Raw genomic sequence first — 13724 nt, 5'->3', positions numbered from 1 at the left:
AAATGTAAACTAAGGATTTTATATGCAGAAAAAAATGACTATCAGGTACCAAACTGTTAACATGAAATAACTCAAGGAATATTGTTCCCATATACGTTTCCTGAAGTATGTTCTTGAGAGCAAGATTCAAAAAACCAAGATAATTTGAAAGACATTGTCATAGGACAAGTTCATCAGCATTAAATCTGTACTTATTTATAGTACTAAGTCTAAATGAAAGTTAAAGAAGAGAAGGTATTACGTTGTCAAAAGCCATATGCTCTGACAATATAAATATGGATGAACCATTGAAAGGGGAGTGGGGAGAAAATTATAATAGAATATGCCTCCCCCCAAATTTTTAAACTGTTTTCAGTAACCATAATTTGTAATGACAGTACTGGTATTGATATACTGCAACTGTTGTATGTATAATGGGGTATAAAGCAAATGAGTCATTATGGGATATCCTAACTCTATCATCTTCTATATCTCAATAACCAGAGAAATCACAGTGTAAAGGAGATACAAATGTAATATATAAAATGTTAAAACCCTGTAATCCTGAAATAGAATTAGTAATACTAATATAAACCTATGCAGTGTCTTGTACATGCATACATTTCCAAGCCCTTTCAACAGAAAAGAAGTATAAACAATGACCAACCCAATAACAGTGAGTATCTCTATACATCAATTATAGTCTCAGATAAAATTTCCCAATAAAAGAAATCAGAGTCTCTTTAAATAGCTGTTTCCACTTCTGGGGACATGAAATACACATATGTCTAGGACACCTTAGTGTACAAGACAACAAGAAAACTATCAAACACTACTAGGATGATGTCAAAAGAGCTCAGGAGCCAAAACAAAGGGTCTCCCACTCACCAAACATGGGGTAATTTTGGTAAGATAACAAATACAGTGGGGTTAGGTTGCCTGGGTGGCTCAGTCGGTTAAGCATCTGCCTTCTGCTCAGGTCATGATCCCAGGGTCCTGGGATCGAGTCACACCTCAGTCTCCTTTCTCAGTGGACAGCCTGTTTCTCCCTCTGCCTGCCACTCCCCCTGCTTGTACTCTCTCTCTCTGGCAAATAAATAAATAATTTTTTTTAAAAAAATACAATGGGTTAAAACACATAAAATAGATAACAAATGCCCCAAAATGACAGCATAATAAGCTTCTGAATTTCCTTCCTCCTACAGACACACTGAACGTACATCTGTACACAGAATAATTCCCTCTGAGAGAAACATAAAAACAAGAAATAATTTTTTTAAAAAGCTGAATGACTCTGACATACCAGGTAAATGAGAAAATCCCCACATGGAGAGAGATAGGAAAGGTGGGACACATAAACCATAAACACCACCTGAGATAAAGTGCCATACAATCAAGAGGGAACCCCTAACTCCCAGCATTGGAGAGTTTGGACTTAGTGCCCTCAGCTAGGGCCCTCAAAACACCTACCTCTGAAAGCCAAGTCCTACAGGATTATAGCAAACAAAGGTAATTTTTAAATGGATGTAAGAATATATCAGATAAAGGGCTAGTAACCAAAATCTATAAAGAGCTCATCAAACTCCACACCCAAAGAACAAATAATCCAATTAAGAAATTGGCAGAAGACATGAACAATACATTTCTCCAAAGAAGACACAAATGGCCAACAGACACATGAAAAAATGCTGAACATCACTTGACATCAGGGAAATACAAATCAAAACCACAATGAGATACCACCTCACACCAGTCAGAATGGCTAAAATTAACAAGTCAGAAAATGACAGATGTTGACGAGGATGAAGAGAAAAGGGAACCCTCTTACACTGCTGGTGGGAATGCAAACTGATGAACCCACTCTGGAAAACAGTATGGAGGTTCCTCAAAAAGTTAAAAATAGAGCTACCCTATGACCCAGCAATTGCAGTACTAGGTATTTATTTACCCCAAAGATACAAATGTAGTGATCCAAAGGGGCACGTGCAGCCCAATGTTTACAGCAGCAATGCCCACAATAGCTAAACTATGGAAAGAGCCCAGATGTCCATCGAGAGAAGAATGAATAAAGAAGTGGTATATATATATATATATAATGGAATACTACTCAGCCATCCAAAAAAAAATGAAATCATGCCATTTGCAACATCATGGATGGAACTAGAGGGTATTATGCTAAATGGAATAAGTCAATCAGAAAAAGACAATTTTCATATGATCTCACTCGTATGTGGAATTTAAGAAACAAAACAGAGGCAAGTAGGGGAAGGGAGGGAAAAATAAAACAAGACGGAATCAGAGAGAGACAAACCATAAGAGACTCTTAATCATAGGAAACAAACTGAGGGTTGCTGGAGAGGAGCAGAGTGGGGAGATGGACATTAAGGAGGGCACATGATGTAATGAGCACTGGGTATTATATAAAACTGATGAATCACTGAACTCTGCCTCTGAAACTAATAATACACTATATGTCAATTAATTGAATTTAAATTTTAAAAAGTGAAAAAAAAATGGGTGTAAGAACATCTCTATGGTTGTATATCCAGGTTCAGAAGAGAGGGAGCATGCAAAAATGCCCATCTCCTAGTTTCTCCCTGGAGCAGATAGGACTGCATACTTGCCCAGCTGCTACCTGAGGGTCCAGCTCCTAATCCACCTGCATCTAGATGCTCTCTATGATTCTTCACTTTGGGACACTGACAGATCTTAGGACACCCTCAACTACTGGGAGCCACCAAGAACAAAGACAACAGCTTCAACAATCACGAAGACCTTAAACCCTCAAGATTCCACCAAAATCTGTTGGAACTAATGAATTCGGTAAAGTTGCAGGATACAAAGTCAATATACAAAAATCAGTTGTATTTCTATACACTGTTAATGAACTATCGGCAAGAGAAATTAAGAAAAACAATCCCATTTACAGTAGCATCAAAAAGAATAAAATACTTAGGAATAAACTTAACTGAGGAGGTACAAGACTTGTACACAAATAAAGACAAAATATCGTTGAAAGAAATGGAAGAAGATCTGAACAAATTGAAAACTCCAACTACAGACTTGCCAAAGGAATTGAGGAAAGCTGTTTAGACTAAATTCTCAGCTCTTACTGAAAGACAGGTACATGAGGAGTTAACCAAAGGGAGTAGATCCATAATAGGAACTCATGATCTGACCCCTTAGAGTACAAACTAGCAGCACTGGCATCAACTGGGAGCTTGTTAGAAATGCAGAATTCCACCCCATACCTACTGAATATGAATATACATGGTGTCAAGATCCCCAGGTGATTTCTCTATACATTGTCTTGATAAGCACTGTCTATACAGTTGGTATTCAGAGATGAGACAGACTTTTATTTGGTGAACACCAAATAAATAGCAGTGAGGATCCCTTGGCCAGACAGCAATTTGGATACTAATTAAACTTTGTCACAGGAAGTAGGAAAATAGATGAGGAAAGCAATCAAAGGGTTGATAAATAATGGATTATAGTAATACAGTTAAAGTAATAAAGTTGTCTGAAGGCCTGAGTTTGCAGAAATTCAATGAAACCATTGGAGTAATCACTCTCAAGACTTGTAATTCTTCTTATTGTAATTTAAGAAGCATCAGATGCACCTGCAAAAGTAAAGCCCTTGGTACTATTCCTGTGTGACCTCGCATAAGCCACTTCACCTCCCAACATTCTAGTCTCTCCAGCTGTAGAACAAGATTTACAACTTTCTTTAAGTAAAGGGATTGAGATTCTCATTTGGATGAAATTTATGCAAGTGCCGAGTATGATTATTATTTTAGCTGACAGATAAAAAGATTGTCATTTGTTTTTGAATGTGTTGTGAAGCAAAAGACACAAGGATGAAATTATGCCGATCGTCCTTTTTGTTTTGCCTGCTTATGGAGTTTGATTGAACTTGTCTGAATCCCATGATAAATATGCAACGTAACAAAAGATTAAATGAAAGACCATTTAATTACCTGAATCAGAGCTTGTAAAAATGTATATGTGTTCATGGCAGGGGGGAGAGGATTGGTGTAATTAGTACCCGGAATTTAGGAAAATTGTGTCTAGCAGGAAAATGTGTACATGTTTGGCAAAAATTGAGTGACGGGTCAAGAACTCTTCAAGCTAAGAAGATTATATCAACAGATGCATTCCCCATCTGCTCACTGAATGCACAAAAATTGAAATGGCATTTTTTTCTATCAATTGAAGTTCCAGTTATACTAAGAGGCCACGAATCATACCATGCCAATAGCCAAGACTGAAAAATGTAAAACATGAATAATAGAAGGCAAAAGTTGGCTACTTCGATGTGAAATAAAAGGTATTGTCAAAGACACGTTTTGGTCTTCCTTATGAAACTCACACCCCTGTTCCCAAAAGGCACAATGCAAAGACACACCAGAACAGCAAATCTGTGTTTCACCAAAAGGCACACAATCTAAATGTAAAAACTGGCAGTGCAGAGTCTTATTGGGACAATTAAGGCACCAACACCACAGATGGATTTTTTTCAACTATGTAATAACACAATGGTTTTAAAATCTCCCATTTGAAGTGATGGGGACGTCCATGAGACACTGAGATCATACAATACGTTCTTACCTGCTAGAGGTACAGTGATATTTACTTCTGTGTCTTGCAGTGCTATTTATGGGAGATTGGTGGAAGTTATTTAAGTGAATATGAAAATACCAGAAACTCATATTAAGAAAATAACCATGCAACTTATTATTCATTAAATTACTCATGTATCAACAAAGATTTATAAATGGCAGGATTTATGCAGGGACTACAGCTATTATAAAGAACAATTAAGACTAGTCATCCCTGCCCTCATCAGACCCCACATTGGTCCTCCTTATTCAATTGTGATCAACACCAAGCTGCACATTGTTATATTTTGGCTCACACATCCTTTATAGAGATTTCTCAATCCATCTGACTGCAATTACTCCAACCTTAGAATGGAAATACAGGAACGTAACATTTCTCAAAGCTCTGGTTATTGCTGTTACTATTTGTTACTGCAAAGATCTATGCAAGGTGAAGCTAAAACTTGGAGACTCTGTTTGTTCCAAAATAATTATGTAAAAGCATTGACAGCATGGGTTGTCTCTCCATGCTGAAGCTGAAGAGGAGTTACATAGATAACAGGCTTTTATTTTCTTTGGGCTAAATGTTTCCTGGGTCAGTATTCCGGACCATGAAAAAGTTTTCAATTAAGCTGTGTTGCATTATCAAATGCAGGTACTGGGATCAGTTGCATGGGGACCAAACTTTAACATCCATTATATTATTTAATCCTCACAACAAAGCGTCTGTGGGCATATGATTGAGTGGACGGTGAGAAGTAGCATCACATCAGTGGAGCAAATTAAACCTAAGAGGAAAAAACCAGGATCCTCTGGAAATGTAGGCAACAATGACTATTTCTAAGCCAACAGAAGTTCTGAGAAAACCTGGATATAGCCAAAATAGAAAAATTGTGGCAATTAGTGACTTCCTTCTTAGACCACTGTGTGGATTATCATGGGTAATTGACCAGTCTGTTGTCGCATGGATGTTTCTATTCATGACAGAAGGTGCTACTCAACAAGACCAAATACACTGCCCCAAAACCTGCTAAACACCTAATAATTTGTGTGGTAAAATACATTTTACTGGAACAACAGAGGAGGGAAGGATCTTTAGGCGCTCCGAAGTTTTGGATAGAAAACTGAACCGCTTGGAAGCACAGATGGTGTTTTCAACACTTCTTTCTAGCAGTTGGGACTTTGGAAAGGATAGAGAAATCTTGGATGTGAACAATTGGCTCTGCAGATGGTGATGGTGAACTGGGTTGGCCAACAGTTTTAAATCCCAGACCGATGGGTTCTTATTCACAGGAGAATTAGGAGAAGGAAGAGGAAGGAGAGGGAAAAGCGGATAAAGGAAATATGACTTAATACACAAGGAAGAGAAAAATGTGTATTAAGTTATGGTTTATCTATTTTATCTTTATAAGTAGAAGTAATCAGAAGGCCACACCTAAAATAGCCAGCTAAGGTAGCAACCAGGGTACAAAAAGGTTTACCAAATTTCAACTGATGAAACAACTCTGAGTAACTTAAGTATGTCACTTGGTACTCAGAATATAGTCATGAGTTATGGGAGTCAGTAAATAGGCTCCACTAAAAAAATGTGATGGGGAGAGGCCTGGGTGGCTCAGTTGGTTAAGTGTCTGACTCTTGATCTCAGCTCAGGTCTTGATCTCAGGGTCAAAAAGGAAGGAAGGAAGGAAGGAAGGAAGGAAGGAAGGAAGGAAGGAAGGAAGGAAGGAAGGAAGGAAGGAAGGAAAAATGAGATGGGGCTTGTTTTTTAGCAAATGCACATCTTCTTAGCATGCTATAAAAAAGCATTAAGTCTCACCACCCTTGGAAAGTAGAGACTGCATTCTTTGCTTTCCACATTTGATTAAGAAAAAGGTCTTCCCTGTTTTAGAATGAATTTTGTTAGCAAGGCCGGCAAAAAGCAGTAAGCAAAAGTGCAGTGAATCTTACCGCACTTTCTGTGCCAGGATGTTGTCACCTTCAGTGTCACCAGAATATCCACCTCCAGGAGATGCCATCTTTCCTTGTGACAGTTGCTTTTGTCCTTGTGAAGGGAGAGATCCCTTACCCAGCAGGGATTAATTTCCTCATGTAACTTTAATAAGGTGCAGGGGTGTGTCCTCAGTGACACAGTGACTGAATTCTTCCCTGATATACATTGATCATTACCCTTCAGAGCTAAAGAAAGCTCTATTTCCTTGGATTCTTTGCTGCTTTTAGTTCAAGCTAATATAGTGATTTTGTTTTCTGGAAATGTTAATGCTTGTTTACATTCCGGGAGCCAGTCAAGACTCTGGATTCCCACTCAAAGTTCATAACCTTAAAGTTACACGGTAAAGTTCGATGTTGACGACGAGGCCATCAAAAGGTATTTCACCCGTGGAAAAACACCTGTTTATTTTGAAATCTAGAAACAATAGTTCATCAGAAATATGTATGTTGACATATTGTCTGGCTCCAAATTCCCCTTGCTGCACAGTTTTTGTTGTTTTATTTGTATAATTTGATATGAGGAGATTTTGCTGTGCTTAATCAGTCTCTGACTTAGTATTTACTTACTTGGTGTTGAATTAACATTTCAGATCTATTTTACACATGAAGCTACCTTTTTGTATCATCTCGGCTCCTCACAAATTCTGGCCACATTAGCAAAAATCTCTCAATGATTAAGCAATATGTCCTTTCCCATGTGATAATATAATATAAGAGAAAGAGCATCAAACTTAGAAGGTCTGAATTCTAGGCCAAAGACCGTCCATCATGAAATAAGGGACCTTAAAAATGTCATTTAACCTCTGAGCCTTAGTGTCCCCATTTTACAGGTGGGGAAATAATAATGTATCCCTACCTATCTTAGCACTGTTCATAGATCAAATAGAGAAAAAGGTACCTAAAGCATACTGTACTATAAACTTACTCAAACATTTATTGAATAACATAATTATTGATGTGCCTAAAATGCAAAGTGGTTCTTCAAAGACTGTGTCTTTATCCACTCCTAATAAAAGTCCTATTGAAAGCATTTTACTGGGAGCTAATGTATCCCTGGTCAATTTGATACAGGAATGAAGCTTAGTCCACAAAAATGGATGGTCAATATATCCCTTCAAACATCTCATTTAGTGTCAGCCTTCTCTTCTGAAATTTTGATAGAATTGCTAATCACTTCAAGATGGAGCCCATGGGTGTATGTCTGCAGTGCCAAGATCCAGATCCTGATTTTAGTGTGATCCATGTACTTTAAATTTGAGGCTTGGCAGGTCATGAAATTAGACAACCTGCAGTGAAAATTTCAAAACACATAGCATCTTTCTCAGATTCACTGTTTTGCTTCTTAAATGTGAGGCTCGGAGGTATCTTTTTATCGCCAGAAGTTTCAGATCTGCTGAAAAGCCTGGACAAGCATTCGATTGAGTCCCTCGAGTTCCATGCTAGCAGCAAGGCAGAAATACTTTTGGCCTGGCAATTTCAAGGCAGGTGTTACCAGTTGGTTGCCTGAACCATGGAAAAACCTCCTTCTGGCCTTTTTTAAATGTCTGTTTCAAGCGGCACTACCTCCCGATGGGCCTGCCAGGGAGAATTAGTTTCAGAACGCATTTGCAGGAAGTGGAATGAATTAAGCTGCTGGAGGAATTAGGAATGTATATGTCAATGTTGAAAAAAGTATGCCCAAAACAGCAATATTGGATCTGGCATCACTGAAGTTGAACTTGCCTTTTGTTTTGTTTTGTTTTTTGAGGATAGTCAATGGGTTCAGCTGCTTATATTGGAGTTTTACAACTCATGATAGTATACTCAAGTCATAGAAGGTCCTTTATAAAATACAGCCTTATAGCAATTGAAGGCAAAGTATTACAACATCGTGTTAGCGTTAACAAATCTCACCAAAGATTTGAAGATACATGTTTGTTCCTGCTTTCTGGGTTTCCTCACTTTGAAGAATGTAAACACTCCAGAAATGCTAGATTCAATCTTCTGGTGGTTTTCCATGGTTTAAAAAAAAGTGATGTGGTTGGTAAGAAAACAAATCCTCTGGCGAACTTTATTATTGGTTCTAAGTGTAAAATGAATAATGAAGACTCTTCAGTGGTTCTTGGGTGTTTGAAAGTTGTGTCTACTTGGAAAATCTCACAAAAGCTTGATGTCTTGCCTAGAAAAGTGAGTAAAGCACATACCACACAATTTATAATTCCACAAGGTTCCTGCTTCACTTTTCACCTGCAACACCCCCAAGCTCCCCACTGGGCTGATCTGTACCTAGCTGCCCACCAGATTTCTCTTATTTTGCTGTTTTCCCTCTTTCTGCAGACTCCCTCTCTCGCAAACCTGGTGTGGGTTCTTGTTCACGGCCTTCATCATCACTGAAGGCCAGTTTGCCCCTGAACCTGCAATAAACATGGATCTCGACCAGAAGTGACAGCAGTGAGAGCTATCATTGGTTATCTACTCTGGACAGATGGTGTGCTGAGCGCTTTACATACAATACCCACCACTCCAAACTGGTTTTTGTGGTGTCCAGGATGATTTGTGTGCACCACTGTGTAACCCACTAACTCAGAGGAAGTAAAAGATACTGCCTGCATTTAAGAGATACCACAGATAATTGGCCCATGTCTCTTAATTTTGTTCAAGAACCCCGAGTCACTGATTAAGAATGCCAGACTATGAATGTCTGTCTAGGTTCCCTCAGAATAAGGATGGCTTTAGATCAGGGGCCCAACTTCTCCAGTCACCCCTTGGATTCGGCTGGAGTCAGAGGTGGAACAGCTTTTCAGGCCTTCTTGCTGGGGAATCTCATTTCCCAGCCTCACTGCCCTGAAATCATTACCATGCACTCTGACTATTGCCTTCTGCTTTGCTTTATCCACACAGGTAACGACATTGACTCAGGAGGTCTCTCAGTTAGGTAAAGACATGAGGAATGTGATGCAACTTCTAGAAAACATTCTGTCACCCCAGCAGCCGTCGCGGTTCTGCTCTCTGCACTCCACATCTGTGTGTCCCTCCAGGGACAGCTTACAGACCAGGATGACCTGGAGTACGCACCAGCCCTGCCTACACTTGCAAGCAGGTGGCGCTGCTTATACTCAAGCACAACTCTGTCATGGTAATGTCACCTCAGACATTTGGAGTGTGGATCCCTCCTCTGTGGGGAGCAGCCCCCAGCGAACTGGAGCCCATGAGCCACATCCAGCAGACAATGAACTTTATTCTCCAAACCTTGATTATTCACCTGCCCACTACCAGGTTGTCCAAGAAGGTCAACTGCAATTTTTAAGGTGCATCTCTCCGCGTTCGGATTCTACACTGACACCTCTGCAGTCCATTTCGGCGACTCTCTCATCCTCTGCCTGCTCCTCCTCGGAAACATCCTTGCACCTGGTTCTCCCAAGCAGATCAGAGGAGGGCAGCTTCAGCCAGGGAGCCACAAGTTCCTTCAGTCTGGAAAACTTGCCAGGATCTTGGGACAGGGAAGGAGCGGCATCAATCTCTACGGAACCCTTGGAGAACTTTCCACTGGAAATTGTCACAAGCACAGCAGAAATGAAAGATAATAAAGCCATAAATGTATGATATTTGCGCACGTGCAGCAGCTGCCAGTTTCAAACCCACCATTGCATGACAGCTTTAGTTTGCCTTTTTTGCCTTGGGCAGTTGTGAAGACTGGGCAAAGCTGGGAGTCCTGCAGGAGAGCATGTGAGGAGCCAGCCAAAGGCAGAACCACGTCCGTACTGTAGCAAACACTTGCTAGATCCTTAGAAACATAGCAGAAACAGTTTCCTATACAGGTATTCACTTACTGGTCTGTTTGACAGACTTTTTAAAAGTCCAAAGACCCTGAGGGTCTGAGCAGCTAGAAGTCCCAGACAAAGAAATTGTGGATTCGTTTTGTCCTAGGTGACTTTTGTGAAGTGCAGCAAAGGTTTTTCCTGAGTGCCTGTTTGTCATTCCTGAACAATATCCATAGCACTGTTGGCCTCGGGAGTGCACAGCTCCTGCTGATCTATTTTTCTTTTTGTGAAGGCAAAGGGACAATTATCACTGCATGTCATCTCCTAGACAATCAGTCAAATAGAGCTGGTGGCCAGTGGTTAGCTATTGCACGTTATTTGCCATGTAAATGAACATGTCTTTATTTATCGAAAAAAAAAAAGAGAGGCTATTTTTATATCCTTGGTATGAAATATGTATTTAAACTATTTAAAATATTTATAAAGAAATGAATGTTTTCTTTTCATTTTGGTAAAAAAGAAAAAGCTTGCCGTTTTAACAAGAAATGCACTACTGTTATGTATAGTAGATCAAAAGTTATTTATTATTAAGAGGATGTAGTTTCAAAAGGAATCCCCCTTTTATCTGCATGCAGTTTGCAACAAATGTATCCTCACACTTCTGGATTACAAAAGAACAGTGAGGTCATATTTTATTAATGAAATAAAAACACGGACGGAGTGTCAAATATGTGGGCTCTGGCACGGTGGGGGGGGGGGCACCTACTTGGGCTCTGCTGATTCACGCCAAACACCTGAATGAAGGCTGCCCCCACTGCGCTAGCATAAATGTCTCCTCCAGGCATCCCACTTTGTTGTTCAGGAGCCCCAAAACTGGTCTGTAGGATATGAGAGCACAACTACTTTAAGCCATTTTAACCTCAAAATGAGGGAGAGAACCTTGGCTGTATCCTTCCTCTGTGCTCTTCTTGCAGGAGAGGTTGTAGACCAGTGCATATTCCAAAACGGAGACAAGACTTCTGAGCAATGACTTGTGAGAGTGAAGCCAGCTTACCTTGGATCAGCGTTTTCATTTTTTTTTTCTGTAACGCTCTCAACAATGCTGGAAGTTATGAGGCGCAGGTGTTTTCATTCTCAGTTTGCAAAGAGATAAAAAGTCCCAGAGATTACATAGCTTGGATGCCGGAGATGGTCTAGAACCTATAATGTTCCCTGCATCTCAGCCAACATATAAATTCAGATGCTGGCTTGGCAATGATTTAAACACCTTCACTCAATTTTTATTTGGTATTTAAGAACATTTAGGGCCAAATCATCGCAGACATTCTTAGAAAACATCACATTTACATCCTTGTCCCCCTGTTCTTATTTTGCATCAGAAAGAATAAACAGTCTGCGAATTGTATCATTAAAAACATCTAAGCAAACCAAAACCTCTGATGTGTGAATCTTGTACCTAAAATTGGCTAGAGCAACAGAAAGAAATCTGTAAGAAAAAAGGAAACAGCACCTGTTTATCAGGCATGTTACTCAAGACAATGCGTCTACTTCTCCACCTCCAAAATTCAATCTCTCCTTACCTAAGTGAATGGGAAAATTGAGGCAAAGGCAACTTTCTAGATGTAGTGTATTTATGCTTGTACACATTCTCCCTTTTGCTCATCCTGACCTATATAAACATTTTTAGTACCATTCAAAAAGAACTAATTGGTGTTAGTGTGTGAATATTCTGGCAAACTAGCACAACTATTACTGATGCTAACAATCTTGACTGACATTCTGTTTTTTGAGTAGTGACTATGAACCAACAGATGTTTAGAAATTAACACATGTTGTATTTCCTCATATAATTGTCAAACAATGCTAAAAGTGACTATTATCCCCATTTGGTAAATGAATAATTGAGCCACAAACTTTTTTTAACTTGTCCAGTCACGTTGTTTTAAATGATAAATCCAAAATCCCCATGGCCACTCTGGGTACCCCTCCCTTCATGTCCAAATCCATTCTTGTTGTCTTTTAAAACTTTACTAGTAATTACTTCCTTTTGAAATCTGTGACAGAATAAAATAAAATATTTAGGTTTTTTTTTTTTTTAAAAGGAAGCATACACATAGGACAAATTAGTTAAACTGTGAGGATTTGAGCAAGCCCCAGCAAAATGCCTGGAAACATGCCCATGTTTTTCCAGCCAGTGCCCCCTTCTCTCTATCTACTCGTAATGGCTGACTTTAGTTGGCGTAAGAATCAGATGCCTCCCTCAAAGGTCTGCAGCTGGACAAAAATGAATGAGCATCTGCAATGAGGGAGGGCTGCCATTGATTTCTTAGAGGAGGGCAACTGCCTCATCTGAATCAGTCCCAACCTGCTCCTTATTCACCTTTTCCCTCCTCATCATTCTGATCAACAGAACTGCCCCACATCCTGGGCAGCTCAGAATGACATGCTTTGCTTTGTTTGTTTATGTGTGCTGTGATATTATTCCAGGAAATGAGAATTCCAAGTTTTTCTAGATGTTTGGTTTTCTAAACATTATTGTAATGTAAGTAGCAGAAGCCCTTGTCTTCTTATCAGGGATGCATATTTGGATCTCTACATTTTCCTCACCTACCCACTCTGCTGAAGAAGCCAAAACAGGGATCCAGAGGAAAGAAAAGTACTTATTTTCTTGGGCAAGCATATTTTCTTAAAAACAATATTGGGCACTAAAGTCTTCTTTGTAGCTCTAATTAAGAGAACCAGACGGATTAACAGGACGTTATTTTAATTCAACGTAAGAAATTTCTGGCAATGAAAGCCACTTACGAATGGAGTTTATTGCCTTGAGAGGTGGTAAAATCACTAATAAAGTGTCCTTTCAGAGGTTGCATACAAATGCGACAGAAATATTGTTTTCCAGAAGGGTTCTGCATTGGGTGTGAGGTTAGCAGCGTATGTGTGTCAGAATCACATGGGGTACCTGTTTAAACTTTGGATCTAGCTTCGACCGAGTGCCTTTGGGTGGGCCTGGAAATCTCCCACTTAGTGAACTTCCTGGGTGACTTATATACACTAAATATTGGGAAATGTTGGTCTGAAATCTGTAGTAGTACAAGACTGAGTCCTAGCTAATTTACAGCTAGGTGGACTAGCGTCTACATCCTGTTAAAGATAGGCCTGAGTCTATATTTGTGTAAGAGAGACCTAGGCAACCCCCACAATAGTAGTTTCAAACTTTCGTTCGAATGACCTATTTCCAGGGAAACTTAATAAAATAGAGACTTTAGGGACCTGATCCCTAAGATATGGGCTGAGTCCCAAGTGATTCTGATATAGATGTTTCAGGGATCAAACTCCAGAAATATTACCCTAAGCCGTGTAATCGTCCCTTGGATAATGAGGAGGTGGTTCTGTGGGAGGCAGACCAACTAGAATC

The 13724-nt window shown here is 39.6% G+C and overlaps 1 protein-coding gene across 2 annotated transcripts in view; it reads left to right on the top strand.

Moving 5' to 3' along the window:
• KCNH8 (potassium voltage-gated channel subfamily H member 8) overlaps window positions 1-10151 on the top strand; it is a 360902-nt gene extending 350751 nt beyond the window's left edge. For both annotated transcript variants that reach the window (XM_045791943.2, XM_087870334.1), the window contains exon 16: window positions 9450-10151. In XM_045791943.2, coding sequence (XP_045647899.1) covers window positions 9450-10151 — 702 coding nt within the window. The remainder of the gene's footprint in view (window positions 1-9449) is intronic.
• Window positions 10152-13724: the final 3573 nt, after the last annotated feature.

Source organism: Ursus americanus, chromosome 20 (assembly GCF_024610735.1).
Source record: "Ursus americanus isolate L20-20 chromosome 20, mUrsAme1.1.p, whole genome shotgun sequence".
Classification (NCBI taxonomy): domain Eukaryota; kingdom Metazoa; phylum Chordata; class Mammalia; order Carnivora; family Ursidae; genus Ursus; species Ursus americanus.
The sequence above is the reverse complement of the archived record's forward strand: the minus strand, read 5'-3'. Positions and strand labels throughout refer to the sequence as shown.